At 41.7% G+C, this 18239-nt stretch overlaps 1 protein-coding gene across 3 annotated transcripts in view; it reads left to right on the forward strand.

Moving 5' to 3' along the window:
* The window catches only part of ERC2 (ELKS/RAB6-interacting/CAST family member 2), a gene marked incomplete at both ends in the record, with an annotated part of 759201 nt that overhangs the window by 375425 nt on the left and 365537 nt on the right, over positions 1-18239 (forward strand). For all 3 annotated transcript variants that reach the window (XM_080715235.1, XM_080715236.1, XM_080715237.1), the window contains one exon: positions 10889-11056. In XM_080715235.1, coding sequence (XP_080571361.1) covers positions 10889-11056 — 168 coding nt within the window. The remainder of the gene's footprint in view (positions 1-10888; positions 11057-18239) is intronic.

Below are 18239 nucleotides of genomic sequence, written 5' to 3' on the forward strand. Positions count from 1 at the left end.
TGAAAGTATAAAATAAAGACTAGACTTTGAAGACAATCTGAAAAAAAAATTTAAAATATTTCATACATATTTTTCACATTTGTTGCATTGTTATATCTCTCTATTATATCTATATAATATTTTAGATAGTTGGTTAAATTAAGTACATTATTAAAATTCCTATTGCCTGTTTCTATTTTTATATATTTCTATTGACTTGTTGCAATTGTAACTCATAGTAAGGTATAAGATGATAGGAATATGCATCACAGGACTCTTGGAGGATTTTCCTCTAAGGCCCACTCCTTTCCTCCCCTTCCCAGTACATGTCTTTGAGATGGGCAGTGGTAATTTAATATATATATAGGTAGCACTCTTTTATTTTATTTTACTTTATTTAATTTTTGGTGGTTCTGGGGTTCCTGGAAGCCCTTCTACCTCTGGGCTACACTCCCAGACCTATTTTTATATTTTGATTTGGAAACAGGGTCTCTTACGCCAGCGCGGCTGACTTCAAACCTGTGCGATCCTCCTGTCTCCGCCTCCCAAGTGCAGGGATTACAAGCGTGCGCCACTACACCCAGCAGCACTATTTTATTAGTGTGGCTACCAGAAAACTTGAAGTCACACATGTGGCTTGCATCTTATTTACTTTGGACACATGATCTTATATCTTGCTCCTGAGAGGATGTAACTGGACAGCATGCTAGCCAATCTGTGTACCTCAAATGGCTCAAACTCCCTCGCATCAGTCATGTTAATCAATTAGGTTTTTTTTTGTTATTTTCTATTTCTTAGTGATTTATTTTTATTTTTATTTTTAAATTTATTTTTATTGTTGCATTGTAATCATATATCACATTGGAATACAAGACTTGAGAGGATATACAAGCATGCATCATCCAATTAGCCCTCATCCAGCCCCTATCCCATTCCCTCCCCCTCCCTCGATCCCATGCTTGTTTGGTGATTAACTTTGATACATTTGTTTATGTACCTCCTGTGTTTTAAAGAGGCTCCGTCCTCTCCTATTCCATACCCTCTGATTGGTCACCTTAATTGCTTCACTATAGGGCCCTTTCTATAGCTTGACCTCTTCCTTTTGCCCCTTTCTTCCTAGTTATTGCTGATTAGGGGAAGCATCTGGTTTTTATTTTCTGCAATATTTCTCTGTGCATGCCGCGTTGCAAGTACCGATCCCACTCTTGACAGCCCCAGTAGTGGCCTGGCTACCTGGTGGACTGATCCAGACCTCGCTGGCTCAAGCAGCGGCCTTGCCTCATGGGAGGCCCCGATTCTGGCCTTGATGGCCCCCACACCGGCCTAACCCCTCAGCTGACTCCGATCCGGGCCTCGGTGGCCCCAGCACCAGCCTCGCCTCAAGGCAGACTCTGTCCCAGCCTAGCTGACCCTGGCACCAGCCTAACTCCTCGACAGACTCCTCTCCTGGTCTCAGAGGCCCCAGCACCGTCCTTGCCTCACAGCAGGTTCCGATCCCGGCCTCTCTGGCCCTGGCACCGGCCTAACCCCTTAGCAGGCTCCGATGCCAGCCTCGGAGACCCCAGTAGCAGCCTTGCCTCATGGAATGCTTCGATGTCAGCCGCTGGCCCTGGGACCGGCCTCACCCTTCGGCAGGCTCCGATCTTGGCCTCGGAGGCCTCAGTAGTGGCCTTGCCTCATGGAAGGCTCCGATGCCAGCCGCTGGCCCCGGCACCGGCCTTGCCTCACGGCAGGCTCCGATCCTGGCCTCACTGGCCCCAGCACCGGCCTTACTCCTCAGCAGGCTCTGATCCCGGCCTCGGAGGCCCCAGTAGCGGCCTTACCTCACAGCAGGCTCCGATGATGGCCGTTGGCCCTGGAATCGGCCTAACTCCTTGGCAGGCTCTGATCCTGGCCTTGGAGGCCCCAGCACCGGCCTTGACTCATGGCAGGCTCCAATCCCAGCTTTGCTGTGTCTGTTGCCGGCCTCACCCCTCGGCAGGCTCCAATCTGAGCACCCTCTTTGCCCAGCCATTTGTCCCATGTTCTCAAGGGTGGGTGGTGGTAGCATTCTGCCTCTGGGGTTATTACTTCAAAGGTTCCAGGTGTAATGCATCAGATCTCTGCCTCCCCTGAGTACTGGCCACTGCCATTGCCACTGCCTCCACCATTTCAAATCTTTCCCAAGTTCTTTTTCCACTCTGAATGTTGTCCAGTGTTCCTAAGCATGCGCGACAGTAGCATTCGATGTTTGGTGTAATTTCTCTAAAAAAATAAGGTTGGTAGGATCCGATTTCTGCTTCTCCTGAATACAAGTCTCCACCGCCATTGCGGAGATCGCTTCTAACACCACCTTTCTCCTAGGTCTCCGCTAAACTCTCTCCTTACAGGTGATGTCCAAGATTCTTAAGAATGTAGAGAAGAAGCAGTCCTCCTTCGTGGGGGATTTTTGCAAAAGTTCCAGTTCGTTTGGATAAGTTTTGTCTACATCTCCAGTATCCTGGCATCTGCCATGGTCTTCTTGACCCCTCTCCAATATTTTTCATCTTTCTTTTTCTTTTCTTTTTTTTTTTTTTTTAAATAAGAGAAGACAGTATGTGTGGTTTGAAAAAGTTGTGGGCTCAGGCACTCAGTAGCACTGTGACCCGGCCCGGTTTCCCCAGGGATCCAGCGTGCTCCGCACGACTCTGCCTGGGGCCCAGAGTCCTGAGACCTGGGCCTGGCTCTTCCAGGGTTCCAGCTTACCCCGCCTGACCCCCACCCAGGGCCCAGGGCCTTGCAACCGGCCTCGGTTTATCCAGGGGTCTGGCATGCTCCGTGCGATCCCGCCCGGGGCCCAGGGTCCAGCGACCTGGCCCCGGTTTCTTAGGGGGTCCGGTGTGCCCTGCCTGACCCCCGCCTGGGGCCCTGTTTTCTCCAGGGGTCTGGTGTGCTCCACGCCATCCTGCCCAGGGCCCAGAGTCCTGCGACCCAGGCCCCGGCTCTTCCTGGCTCCAGCATGCCCCACCTGACCCCAACCCGGGGCCCAGGGCCTTGCAACCGGGCCCCAGTTTCTCCATGGGTAAGGCGTGCTCCATGTGGTCTGGCCCGGGGCCCAGAGTCCTGCGACCCAGGCCCCGGCTCTTCCGGGGTCTGGCGTGCCCTGCCTGACTCCTGCTTGGGACCCAGGGCCTTGTGACCGGGCACCGGTTTCTCCAGGGGTCTGGCGTGCTCTCCACGCGGTCTGGTCTGGGCCCAGAGTCCTATGACCTGGGCCCCGGCTCTTCCAGGATCCAGCGTGCCCCGCCTGACTCCCACCCGGGACCCAGGGCCTTGCGACCTGGCCCAGGTTTCTCCAGGGGTCTGGCATGCTCTGTGCAGTCCACCCTGGAGCCTAGTTTTTTCTTTAATACAAAACTATGGTACTTTTCAGTAACAGACCCTGAAATGTTGACTTTTTATTGACGTCTCTCATAAGCCAATTACCCTGGTTAATTTATTCCCAATTGAGAAATGCCCCATGCACCCACCTACCCATCTGCCTACCTGCCCTCTCTACATTGGCACGCCTAGGGAGTGTGTGTGTTGAAATATGCTCGTGTACTTGTCAGAAAGTGTAACACTCTGGTACATGTTAGAGCCCCAGACTTTATTTCCTGGTTCCCTACTCTTCCTGAAGGCTGTTGATCAGCAACCTTTATTGCGTTCCTACAGTACATAAATCACGGGATTAGAGGCTGCGGAAAGCAGAATAATAAACTAGAATAACAATAGCAAAAATTTATTGAGTGTTTCTAGGTGCCAAGGCAATGTGCTAAGCACATTACATGTGTTATTTAATTTAATCCTCAGAATAGCTGGGTAAAGGAGGTACTGTATTCCCCCTTTCGCATATTACATCTCCATTCCTGACATCCGCAAGGCTCCCGGGCCCTGGCCATGAGTCGGCTGAATGTATGTTTGCAAGGCCAAGGATGTTCCACACGAGCGCTGCCCTGTTGAGCCATTGTCTGTCTACTGCACTCAGTCCCGTGGGCTTATGGGGCTCCTTCCACTTTGGGTTCTTTTTCTCTCCTCTTAAAGGTCTTGCTCTTTAACCCGTGCCCACTCCTCAGGACGCCCCTGCTGCTCCCATTCAGCTCTGTCCTCTGTGGCTCTCTCTTATTTTCCCCCTTCTTTGAATTTGGGATGAAGGGAGGGGACACACTAATTTTAAGGTTCTAAGTGCAGAAATAGTAGAGGGAGCCCAACGACCCCTGTCTTCCGAGTTCATAGTAATCTCTAAGACAAACGAACCTTTCTAGTTTCAAAGTGCTTACCTCTGAGCAAATCCAGGAAAAATTATTTTAATGATATCTGAGTGGTTTAACACATCGTGCTGTAAATCCAACCCATGTTGGGGCCCGGGGGATTGCTGTGGGGAGGTCCTACTCCTCACAGTCACTGGGGATCACACTTAGAAAAGTTCTGATAACTTATAGCAACGCCATCTAGAAGTGGTAGCCTTCAGGACCGGAGCGTGTGGTGCCACTGACAAAGGGATAGACCTCACCTCTGCATACGCTGCGAGAACAAAGGCAGAGGCCTCATCATTCAGCAAGGGGGCTGGGAACCCCGCCTTCCTTCTGTTAGGAGGGCAGAGTCAGATGTGTGTGGGATCTCTTGGGTACCACCGCAGCGAGTCTTGGGTTTTAGGATATTTTTGGTGTTTGTGTCTTTCGAGGCCGTGTACGTCATGCATATTTCCAACTTTGAAGCTATCTCCCCATTTGGATGATTGTAAGTTGAATCAAATAAAAATATACCCTTAACCCAATCTGCTATTAAAGAAAACAAAATGGTATATGTGAAATAAAGCTATGTTGGGCATTTTCTTTGTGAGCCTTTCCTGTGTTTTGTTTTGTGGTACTAGGGATTGAACCCAGGGGCATTCTATCTCTGAACTATACCCCAGCCCTTTTAATTTTTATTTTGAAATGGTCTCTCCAGTTGATGAGAGTCTTACTAAGTTGCTATGGCTGGCCTCAAGCCTGTGATCCTCCTGTCTCAGCTCCCAAGTCCTGGGTTACAGGTGTGTTCCACCACACCCAGCTCTTCTAAGGTTGTTCTTCACAATATCATGTTTATTCAACCCCCAAAGTGTTTTCAATTAAGTAGCATTTAATGGGTGAAAATTTTCAAGTGGCTCCTTTTTCTCTCAAGTGTTTTTCTCTCCAGCATTATTGCTGTCATTGTAAGACTAAAATGAACGACTCCACTCTTAAAAATTATTTATGGCACATTGAGTAGCACTCAGGATTTTGCCACAGCGTTAAAACTTTTTCTGAAGGTCCCATGTAAAATACAGCAGAAAGGTCAGAGCCGTCTTCTGAGAAATTTTAGAAACATACTTCCCCGTTGGAGCTGGTTATCATTCCTGGGTGCTGACATGAAGATTAATAATGCTACACTCTCCTTCTGGCAATTTTTGCCAGTTTCGTTGCCGTGGTCCTTTACTTACAAGTTCTTACCTGGAACCAAAGTGATAACAAATGTTTTGTTTTATGCTGCCAGATAAGAGGTTAAAGTTCCAAATGTTATGTGTTCTTGAACACACATGTGCACATATGCGCACAAATATACAGCTGAATCAGAAGCAAATGAGTAACCTTCCTAAACTCCAATGCTGTTTTGCCATTGGTGACCAGTCCCCATGCGGTTGGTTATATGTAAAAATTGGGAACTTGACCTTAAGTATCGCCTTGCAAAAGAAAATTAGAACTGTATGATGCATTTCTAATTTTCTTTCCTTTTCCTGAGAAACGATAGCGCTCATTGCTTTGCCAAGTATTATTGTTGAGTAAACTGCCAAAGTATAAGAGAGAGTGTCAAAGGCCCGTAAAATTATTTGGTGTTGAGTGAAGAAGCAGAGAAAGGTACTTTGTATTCCCAAACATTTTAACTTTTATGTCTCTACTTGACATTGGAATATAACCTAAGCTTGAAGGCTTTGCTGATTCTCTTTTTTTAAAATAATGTACACTTTTGAGTGAAGTCAGAATGTTAGCGAGGGGACTTTAATCTCAGTCAGTGACACCCAGTTTGGAACTACATATTCTGAATTTTTAACAGACCATATTCTCTCCTGCCCGGTCTGCGCTGTCTTTAAACTTCTGTGTATCAGAAGTTCTGTGTGTCTGCTTGTGGTTTTGTACCATCTGGAAGTTCAAACTTGACTTTAGAAATGATGTCATACTTGCTTACTGCAAGCTGGGTTAATGTTGGTTGAGGATTGGACTCAGTTCAGGTCAAAGTTTTGTACTGAAAAAAAAAGAAGAAGAAAAGGCCCCTAAAGTGTAGTTTCTTGATTCTAGAAGACTGTGTAAAGCACTAAGAATAGAGTGAAGGTGATTGGAGGTCTGGTCCCAATTCCTTTGAAGTTAAGTTCATGCTTTCCGGCCCATGGAAAATAAAGTCTCCAACAGAAGACCTCAGCTGGCACAGACTCCCTCCTGCCATGTTGACTTTGGGTGTTACGAGTAGTGTGCTGATCAGAACCATCTTTTCTGTTTTATTCCACAAGAACTGTTCTCACAGCTAGGGTTGCTTTTCATCTCTTCTGGGCTCGGGAAGATGCAGCAGGGCACTGATTGAGCATACATGGGCAGAAGGTGCTACATATGTTAAGTGTATTACTCACCATGACAGGGTCTCTTGTCTCAACTCTCCCAAGCGCCGCTCAATATCTTTCATATTACAATATATTCATGTCCCAGTTTGGATAGTGGGCATTTTGTCTTAGTCCACATAAGGACTGTATAGCTTTGATACCTAGAATGTGGGGTGAATTGGGCCCCAGTTGTGGGGTTCTCCTCTGAATCCCACTGAGTAAGCCTCTGTGCAAATATCTATAATCGTCAACATTCTTTCTAACTACTGCTGTAGTCTGAAGTGCTCAGCATGCCCTGCCAGTTTCTAAGGAACGCACCAAATGCCCATGTTTTATTCATAATCTAAAAATCATGTCACCAGCTATGATGAAACCCTGAAGAGAAGTAGTGGTGTTATTTCAGGTTGGTCAGTGAAAATAACTTACAAAGATGACCCTTGAGAATCTGACTTGCTTAAGCTTCAGTGCAACTGGGATGGAGTTTCATTTAGAAAGGAAACAATTTCCAGGACATGATTCTCTCCTCCACCTTCCTAGCCCCTGTATTTCTGTGATCGTTATGTGACAAGAAGCATTGCAATTGGATATTGGAAGATTCTTCAGTCTCAGTGGGATCACAGAATGTCCACCCTGTCATAGTGCAACCAGTACCACCCTGCCTTGTGGGCCGGTCACACTCTCATCACTCCTTCCCCCCTGGGGCATCTCATCTTTTTTGGGCCAGAAACTGTGAAAACTCTATTTACCCACCTATCTTTAATATCATCATCCTTTCCCGGTGTTGTCTACCAAAGGCTGGTTCCTGCTTTTAATGCTTTAATGTTGTGAAATGTCAGGCACTTAGAGACCTTCTCTTCAAATGTCTTTGTTTTACAGACATACAAGCTGTGACTGGAGGCTGAGTGGGTGCTGAGTTATTCATCCTGATCCTCGCAGGTGGATAGAGGCGAACCTGGGCCCAAGACCTAAGTGCTCTTTTTCCATTTTTACGAGGTTGCTTTTTTGACTTTGTTCCCTCATAGTTTTTACATAGCTATTTATCTTGTGAGACTCTTGCAGTCCTTAAATTTTTAAAAAATTTCTTTTCATCTACATTTTACTTGACTATAACATAAAGAAGCAAAATATTCAACAAGAGTTGTTATGATATGTAGCAACCTTCTACTTGTCATTTCTTCTTCCCCAGGACAATCCCTTTTAACTCTTTTTGTCTGGTTCTCTGGACATCTCTACTTCCTGGATGCAGCTCAACTTCATTTTCCGTAACAAAGGCTGAGGATTAAACTCCCCCATCACCTCAATACCCCGTTATCAATATGGCCCCTGTTGTCCTCAACCCCATGTTTCTACCAGAAGGATAATGTGGTAATTTGGTTGCCAGGCTTGCTTTGTGGTTCCTGTTATTTTCCTTTCTCTTGTTCATGAACAAGATTGTTGCAAGATGTTTGTTAATCTTTAGTTGCATACTTGTATATTTTTAACTTTATTGAAATATAAATTATAACTATATTAAATGCAAATGATGCAACTGAGCAGTTTAGGAGTTTTGATGAATCTGTCCACCATTTGTCCTTAGGAAACAAAACGTTTCCTTCTGTCTCTTGCAGTCAGTCCTTCCCGCCACCCACCACAGGCCATGATAAATCTCATTTCTATCACCAGAGATTACTTTCCCTATTGTATACTTTCGTAGAAATAGAATAATGTAATGAGTCTGTATTCTTTTCACTCAAGAGGACTGCTTTTGAGCTTCATCTTTGTTGTTGTTTATACTTGTAGTTTATTCCTTTTTATGCCCAGATAATATTCTATATAATATACCACAGTTTTGTTTATCCTTTCATAAGGGATGTTTAGATCATACCCAGTAGGATCTATTATAAATAATTCTACTGTAAATATTTCTATCAACATCATTTTGTAGACACATCTTTTAGAGCCCCTTGTGATCCTTTTTAATTTAGATTCGTCGCAGTGCACATACTGCATTCCTTTCTCACATCAAGGGAATTAACCACAAGTTATTCCATCTAGTCCTTTCCAAAGAGACCAGGACATATTACTGAGGAGGAAACTTCTGGAACCCATAGGTGATCTAATTACATATAATCCACATATTAAATTTTCTTTAAGGATCCAGAGAAAATAAAACATCTAAATTTTACTTGATCATGGCATAAGGAAACAAAATATTGAACACGTGTTATGAGGTGCAGCCTTCTCCTTCCCATCTCTTCTTCTCCAAGACAAGCCCTTTGGACTCTTTCTGCCTGGTTATTTTGGCATCTTTACTTCCTGGTTGCATCTCTACTTCTTGGAGTAGAGAATCTCCTTTGCCTATCTTTTCTTAGTTCATTTGAACTCCTATAACAAAATATCTGGATAAGGTGGCTTAGAGGCAACAGAAATTTATTTCTTGCAGCCCCATAGACTGGGAAGACCAAGATCGGCGAAGCAGCAGATTCACTGCCTGGTGAACTGGAGTAGAGATGGCGCCTTCTCACTGGGTCCTCTCCAGGCAGAAGGGCTAATGGGCTCCTCCGGGCTCTTTATAAAGGAAAGTAGTCCCACCCACCAATCAGCTCTGCTCCTATGACCTGATCACTCCCCAGGGCCGGCCTCTTGATGTCATCACATGGAGACTTGAGTTCAACTTAAGAATTTTGGGATGACACAAGCATTCAGATGACAGTAGTGGTATAGCAGCAGATCATTTTGGCAATGAGCTCTAGTCTCTTTTCTTTACCTCCAATTAAATAAACAGGTATCTCATGAGTATTATATTAAATATTATTCAGCTGGGGACAATTTTATTAAAAAAATTACATAGTCTGCTATTGCCAATAACTGAGGGCAATAACCTTTCATATCAAGTGTCACAATTGTGTGTGTGTGTGTGTGTGTGTGTGTGTGTGTGTGTGTGACTAAAGCTTGAATCCAGGGTCATTCTCCCTCTGAGCTACTGATACTAGCCCTATTTTATTTTATATTTTGAAAAAGGGTCTCACTGACTTCCTTGCTAAGCTACTGAGGCTGGCCTCAAACCTGCTATCCTTCTGCCTCAGCCTCCCAAGTATTGGGTTTGCAGGCATGCACCACCATGCTGGGCTCAAAATTGCTTTTAAAACTGGAATAGTGGGCATTTGTAAACATGAGTGCAATTACACTGTTGTAGGTAAACAAATAGAATTTTAAAAGGCTATATGTAGAGAAAATTTACTTTAAAATAATCTTTATATTATTTGTATTTTCTTATTCTTCTAACATCCCAGTGATTTTTTTCCTATAAACTAGTCTGAGTAGTCTAGAATAAAACTTTCTTTGCCCATAATGTTCAGAATGGTAAGTTAAAACTAAGACTTATGCTTTCTCCTTTTATTAGTGATGTATTTAAAAGGCAGGGATTATGATTTTTCTAACTTTGAGAGCAGGTAGAAATAGAGATTTGGCACATGCTTATAATCCCAGCTTTTGGGAGGGGAGACTTGGAGGATCGCAGTTTGTGACAGCCTCAGGTATTTAGTGAGGCCCTTCACAACTCAGTGAGACCCTGTTTCAAAAATTAAAAAAAAAAAAAACACTAAAAAGTAGGGCTGGGGGTGTAGCTTGGAGATACAATGCCCCTGGGTTCCATCCCAGGTACCACAAAGAGAGACAGAGAGAGGGAGAGGGAGAGGGAGAGGGAGAGGGAGAGGGAGAGGGAGAGGGAGAGGGAGAGGGAGAGGGAGAGAGAGAGAGAGAGAGAGAGAGAGAGAGAGAGAGATTGATTTCAGAGTGTGCATTTGCCTTTTAAAAAAGTATTTGGAAGATAAAGTTTCATATAGCTGGAAAATGGGTGTTTTGTTCCCACATCGCTTTCTCCCTCTGCCAGCATGAACTTCCTCTTGGCAGCATGTAATTTGCTAATTCAGGAGTGTTTCTCGATGTGTCGATCTTGTTCTCTATATTCCTGGAAGATGCTGTGAAGCCCAAGAAGCGTTTCTCCCTTCCAGGGCTCTTAGACACACCCCAGCCTCGGTGAACATACTGTTTCTCTAAATCTGAGAAAAAAACATGGGGATACACAACTGTTCTGTAAAGTCTTGTTTCACAGAAACCTTAAATTTTAAAAAAGCATCACTGTTTAGATATGTACACCCAGAATTTTAAGATAAATCTCCGGCTGTTGAGCCGCAGAGCAGCGAGGTGCCTGTGAGCAGTGGTTGGTCTCACTGTGCTCAGGAGTCGGGCCAGGGCACTGCTGAGGGCCATCGGTAGCCTCATTGTAAAGCCCAAACCTTCTTTCTTTCTCCCTGACTTCAGGTAGATGCACTGAGATTACGACTGGAAGAGAAAGAGTCTTTTCTTAATAAAAAAACAAAACAGCTGCAGGACCTTACAGAAGAGAAGGGGACGCTGGCTGGAGAGATCCGTGACATGAAGGACATGTTAGACGTGAAGGAAAGAAAAATCAATGTTCTTCAGAAGAAGGTGAGTGGCCGACATAAGTCCTTCCAGTTAGTGTCATCCATGTTGGGTCATTTTAGAACATTTTGAGCGCCTTGGAAATAAATTATTTTTTTTCTTTTTTTGGTGGTACTCTGGGTGGAACTCAGGGGCTTTTCTACCTCTGGGCTATACTCCCTGACCTATTTTATACTTTATTTGGAAACAGGGTCTCACTAAGTTGCTGAGAGCCTCACTCAGTAGCCGAGGCTGGCTTCGAACCTGTGCAATCTCCTGTCTCAGCCTCCCAAGCGCTGGGATTATAAGCGTGTGCCATCACGCCTGGCTCCTAAATTATCTTTTTTTTTTTTTTAGTTAGAAAGTACATATATGTACTATTATATGTATATATATATATACATATATATGTGTGTATGTTTATATATTACTAAGTCTATACGTCTATATAACTACTTACCGGTAGTTGTATCATATTGTTTTTAGTATGGCTTGATGAATTTTCTATTTGATTACTTAAAAACTGAATAAATATAATTTTTCATCCATCAATTTAAACACAGAGATAATTATATAAAATTAGATGAAAACTTAAAGTAATAGAGTGGGTGTTGGCTGTGTAGCTTAATGGCACAGTGTATGCTTAGCTTAAACTAGGTCCTGGGTTCAAACCTTAGCACTGGAAAAATAATAAAGATAAGAACTCTAAAAAGTTGGTTAGATTTTCTTTTTCTTTCCTGACAACTGAACAATATAATTTGTTTTTTATTTTATTTATACGTATATTCTTTGTTTATATTTTATTTTCTTTAATTGTAGTTTAAATGTTTTATAGTTACAAAAACCAAGCTGGGCATGGAGGCACACACTTGTAATCCCAGCACTTGGGAGGCTGAAACAGGAGGATCCCGGTTTGCGGCCAGCCTCCACTACTTAGTGAGAGGCCCTTGCAACTCAGTGAGACCCTGTTTCAAAATAAAGAATAAAAAAAAATTAGGGCTGGGAGTGTCACTCAGAGGCAGAATGTCCCTGGGTTCTATCCCCATTACTGCAAAAGAAAAAAAAAGATATAGTTGCAAAAACTTTGGTAGAGTATATTCTGTTGTCTTAGTCTGTTTCTGCTGCTATAACAAAATATTCAAGGTAACCCTTTCTCACATGCTAGATTATAATGACTTATTATGACAAGAGCAGTGTGAGATCTCTCATTAATCATTTTATATTAGATATTGAAACACAAGTATTTTGTACATATCAGTAAAATAAAGTATATATTTAAAATTAACATCCCCTGTTTCTTTTTATTTTCTTAATGTGACTACTAGAAAGTTTAAAATTATACCTTTGTGGCTCCCATTATGTTTCTGTTGGACTGAACTGCTCTAAATATCCACATGGCTCATGGCTTTGCTTCTTCAGGATCTCTGTTCACAAGGGACTTTATTATAGACCTTTGCCCATCCTACATAAAATAGCATTCTCACGTTTCTACTTCTTGCGATTTTATTTTTCTAACTAGAATGTATCACCATCTGACAAATTTATATGTGTATTTAATTTGTTCATTCATATTAATGGGATATTAATTCAAGGAAAACAGCCTTTACTCTTCCCCACACTATTAATAAATATTTAATGAATGAGTGAGCTATCTCTAGAGTTAAAGTCTTGGGGAGAACTTTTTTTTTTTTTTTGCGGGTTTGGGGATGGAACCCAGGGGCATTCGACCTCTGGGCTATACCCCCTGCCCTATTTTCTATTCTTTATTTTGAAACAGGGTCTCACTAAGTTACAGAGGGCCTCACTAAGTAGCTGAAGCTGTCTGCAAACCACGATCCTCCAGTCTCAGCCTCCCCAGTGCTGGGATTACAAGCATGTGCCACCATGCCCAGTTTGGGAAGGACTTTGTGTATGCAAGTGTGGGGTGTGGAGGTACTGGACATTGACCCAGGGGCATTCTATCTCTGAGCTACACCTTTATCCTTTATTATTTTTTGTTTTGAAACATGATCTCTTAGGTTGCTTATAATCTCACTATGTTGTTGAGGCTGTTCTCCAAACTACAATCCTCCTGTCTCAGCCTCCCATGTACTGTGCCACCATGTCTGTCTGGGTAGGAGTCTTTGATTGGCCAATGTTAGGCCACATGCCTATTATTTATTGCCAGGAAAACTTTATCCTGCTATTTAAAAAATATGCTTCTATTCCTGCATTATGGTCTCACATCATAATGTCAGTCACATTGACAGTGACATATATGCACACAGCACTTGGTGGTTCCCCCTACCTTGGCTCCCTTCCCAGCTTCCCCCTTCCCCATACAAAGTACTAAGGTTGACATTGATATTTTCACATATGCACACATAGCTAATGGTAGTATTTCCTTCAATGAACCTCAATCTTCCCTCTCCCCTTCCTTAGACCACCTCCCTGGCTCCACTGAAGTTTCTTCTCCACTATCTGGAGTTCCTCTGGCATCCCAATTACTCCCTAGTTTCCACATATTAGTGAAAACATATGATCCTTTACTTACTTTCTCTGACTTACTAATCTCATTTAACATAATATTCTCTATGTCCCTCCATTTTCCTGCAAATGACATAATTTTGTTCTTTTTATTGATGCGTAGAATTCCATTGTGTGGATACCCCATAATTTTGTAATCCATTCATCTGTTTATGGAGACCTAGGTTGGTTCCATAATTTGGCTGTTGTGAATTGTGTTGCTATGAACATGGGTATGCATATATTACTGTAGTTCTCTGATTTCAGCCCCCTTGGAAGGATACCCAGGCATGGTATAGCTGGATTATATGGTGGTTCCACATTTCCAGTCTTCTGAGGAATCTTGACACTGATATTTATAGCAGCTGAACTAGTTTGCCATCCCTCAGTGGTATAGAAGAATTCCTCTTTCTTCACAACCTCACCAACATTTATTGTTTTTTGACTTCTTGATGATTGCCATTCTGATTGAAGTTAGATGGAATCTCACTGCTTTTAATTTGCATCTCTTTGATTGCTAATGATATTTATTTTTTCATTTATTTATTGGAAATTTATATCTTTTCTTTTGTGAAGTGCCTATATTCAGTTCAATTGCCTGTTTCTTGATTAGGTTATTTGTTTTTTTTTTTTAGTATGTAAAGTATTTTAAGGTTTTATATATTTTATATATTAGTCCTCTATCAGAGGGATAATTGGCAAAGATCTCATTCTGTAGGCTCTCTCTTTAAGCCCTTGATAGTTTCACTGATAAGCAGAAACTTTTTTTTTTTTTTGGTGGTAGTGGGGTTCCTGGAAACCCTTTACTTCCGGGGCTAAACTCCCAGACCTATTTTATATTTTTTTTTAAAATTTGGAAACAGGATCTCTTAAGCCAGCGAGGCTGGCTTCGAACCAGCGCGATCCTCCTGTCTCCACCTCCCAAGCGCGGAGATTACAAGCGTGCGCCACCACGCCTGGTGAGCAGAAACTTTTTAATATAATGTCATTTAATTATTAATTCTTGTTTTAATTTCCTGAGCTTTGGAGGTCTTGTTGAGGAAGTTTCTACCTGTGCCTCTATGTTGGAGTGTTGTACCTATGTCCTCTTCTAATAGCTTTAAAGGCTGTGGTCTAATTTTCAGGCATCTGATTGATCTTGAGTTGACTCTTGTGCAGGGTGAGAGGTAAGGATTTAATTCTATTTTTTATAACTGGATAACCAGTTTTCCCAACACCATTTGATGAAAAGGCTGTCTTTTCTCCAACATATGTGTCTTACAACTTTGTTGAAAATCAATTTGCTATAAATGTGTGGATTTGTTTCTGTATCTTCTATTCTGTTCCATTGGTCTATGTGTCTGTTTTTGTGCCAATACTATGCTGTTTTTTGTTACTATAGCTTTGTAGCATAATTTTAAGTCAGGAATTGTGATGCCTCTTTCATGGCAATAAAAAGCCTTCCATCAAATAAATGCCCAGGTCCAAATGGATTCCCAGTTGAGTTCTACAAAATCTTTACAAAGCAACTAAACCCAATACTTTACAAGTTACTTTGTGAAATCAGAAGAGATGGAATTCTTCCAAAATCCTTTTAATGAAGCCAGGATCACCTTAATACCAAAACCAAATAAAAATCTCTCAAGAAAATTGCAGACCTTATTATTGATGAACATAGACACAAAAATTCTAAACAAATACTAGCTATGCACATTCAAAAAATATCATGAGTGCTGTGTACATGCATGTCTCTGCCAGCTTGTACCCATTAAAATGTATGACAACAATGTACCAATAACACATACACACACACACACACACACACACACACACACACATACACACCCCAAGAAAATTCTACACCATGACCAAGTTTGTTTCATCCTAGGAATGCAAGGCTGGTTCAACATATGCAAATCAATACACATTATTCACCACATAAAGAGAACTAAGAACAAAAATTATATGAACATCTCAATAGATGCTGAAGAAGCATTTGGCAAAACCAACACCCATTAATTTTAAAAACACTACAGAAAATCAGAATAGGACTAATGTACCTGAACATCATTAAGGCAACATACAATAAACCCAAAACCAATATCATGTTGAATGGAGAAAAATTGTGGGAATTCCCTTTAAAATCAGGAACAAGAGAAGGCTGCTCACTATCACCACTTCTTTTTAGTATAGTCCTCAAGATTATTGACAGAAAAGAAATTCAAATAGGAAAAGAAGAATTAAGATGATCTCTATTTGAAGATGACATGATCCTATATTTAGAACACCCCGAAAACTACTAGAGCTAATTAAGAAAATCAGGAAAGTAGTGGGATATAAAATCAACCTAAAAATAAGTAGCTTTTCTATCTGCCAAACATGAATCCACTGAGAAAGAAACCCAGAAAACAATTCCACTCACAATAACCTCAAAACCAGTACAATTCCTAAGAATAAACCTACCAAGGAGGTAAAAGACTCCTTATAAAATAAAAAAGAAAGAAATTGAAGAATATTTTAGAAGATGGAAAGATCTCCTTTGCTCTTGGATAGGCAGAATAAATATTATCAAGATGAGTGCTCTATCAAAATCATTTATAGAATCAATGCAATTACTTCTCTGCTAGTTTAACTCAAGGAAGAGGTATGCAGACATGACTACAAGAGTCAGCACTCATTTGTTTCTTTGAAGAAGCTAGGATGAGACTATCTGTGAATTCCCAGTATCTAGATCCTCTACTATATATGTTCTGCTCTTCTCAAGTGAGTCCTCTAGTTTTTCCTAACTCAAAGAGGTGGCAAGTCTTTCCCAGTGCATTCTTGTTATGACTAACTGGAAACCTAAATGATATAGTCATGAATTATAGACTAATGTAACTCTCATTTTATAAAATATTTAGAGTAAAAATCATTGATACTAAAGAATGAAATACTGAATTTGTTTGGGATTCTTGGGGTATTGGCAATTTGATGGATTGTGTTATGAATTCATTTGTATTGAAATGTCCAGGGTTAAGGTCCTGGTCATTGGATCCCCATCTTGTAGCACCAGGTAATTCGTACAGATAATTTAGAAGACTTGGGCAGAGATAACTGAAGTCCCTTTAATTCAAGGTGCTCTCTAGGGATAACAGAGAGAATGTTACTGTGGAGGCTCTTAGAACATGATGCAATGATTCATGAGACTTCTGGTTTAAAATCTCTAGCAGTGAAAGATGTCAAAAACTGAATATTTGTTGAACTTACTAATGTTGGATACTGAGTGCTAGATCCGCTATGTTCATTATATGCAATTTTTTCTTATAAAATGGTGACATAGGTGTGATTATTAATCCAAGAACTGAGGAATATTTAGAATCATGGTAAAATTGCCCAGGTCACATAGCCTCATTATAAGTTTTTATTTTTAAGAAAATGGAATAAGTTAGTTAATACAAATTAAGTGAATAAGCTTCATTTTCCCTTTGACCTCAGTTATTATGTTGTTGACACTCTCACTTATGAGAGTGAATTGAGGAAGAATATCCCAATTATTCATTTGCCAGGAATTAACAGTAAATCTTTTCTTTATGTTTTATTTGTTTTTGTACTAGAGATTGAACCCATGGGCATTATACCTCTGAGGTACACCCTCAGCCATTTTTTAAAAAAATTGAAACAGGGTGTCACTAGAATGCTAAGTGTCTCACTAAGTTGTTGATACTGGTCCCAAACCTGTGATCTTCTTGTCTCAGTTTCCTAAGTACTCCCAAGTACTGGGAATGTAGGTGTGTATCCCCACACCCAGCTAAATGTTCTCTTTTTTTGTGTGGATAACTGGCAATAGTTTTTTTTTTAATAAGATTTTGAGATGGCACTTTCAACCCATATGTGACAAATGTCCACTTTTGCTGATGTGTATATATTGCAAAATTTTCAACTTTTCCTATAACCAGACCCAAAGGTTTGGGAACCAGATTGTAAGTTCCAGAACAAAGCCAGCTGTACGCTATGACTCCTTTTTGCAACATCATCATGATCTCATGTGTTTAAGTCAAGTAGATAATGGATTTGGAAATGGTCCATGTATATTTAGAGAGGTCACTTAGCTTCAAGACTTTTTTTTAACGACTGTTTACTGATACATTTGGGGAGGAAATAAAGCCCCTGGCAACACAGGGGAGGGACAGGAGCTTCCTTAGACCTGCGGTGTGCAAGAGAAATGATCTCCCAAGAAGTTATGCGCATAAATCAAAAACGGATTTGAAATGTGGAAATAATACAAGAGCCAATGAAACACTGGTTGGAGGCTCCTTGAAGCTTTGGCCGCCTTCAGAATAATTGGCTGTTTTGGAGCAGTCCTAGATTGGAACTTCACAAGCTTTGGATGTGGTGTTTGGGCATGGAAGAATAATAAACGCACATCAGTCTCACAGGTGCAGCCTTACCTTGTTGGCAAGCTGCACTGTGTTTTGATGCTGGCAGAACCTGATATGCTCCCTTCCTAGCCACATTTAACCTGGTGAAGCTACGCTGGCACCTCGTATCTGTCAGGCTTGCCTTCAGAGCTCTGGGCCTCCGAAGCCTTGTGTGTTCCATGAGCTGTATAGACACACATCAATATGATGTTCCAAGCAATCTGTCAGTCAGGAAGGAAAAGAAGCTGAACAGAGGGCCTCAGGTGGCAGAACAATTTTGACTAACCTTTGGTAAGAAGACAAAGATGATCTAAAATGGACTTTTGACC

Source organism: Muscardinus avellanarius (genome assembly GCF_963383645.1).
Source record: "Muscardinus avellanarius genome assembly, chromosome: 18".
NCBI classification, from domain to species: Eukaryota; Metazoa; Chordata; class Mammalia; order Rodentia; family Gliridae; genus Muscardinus; species Muscardinus avellanarius.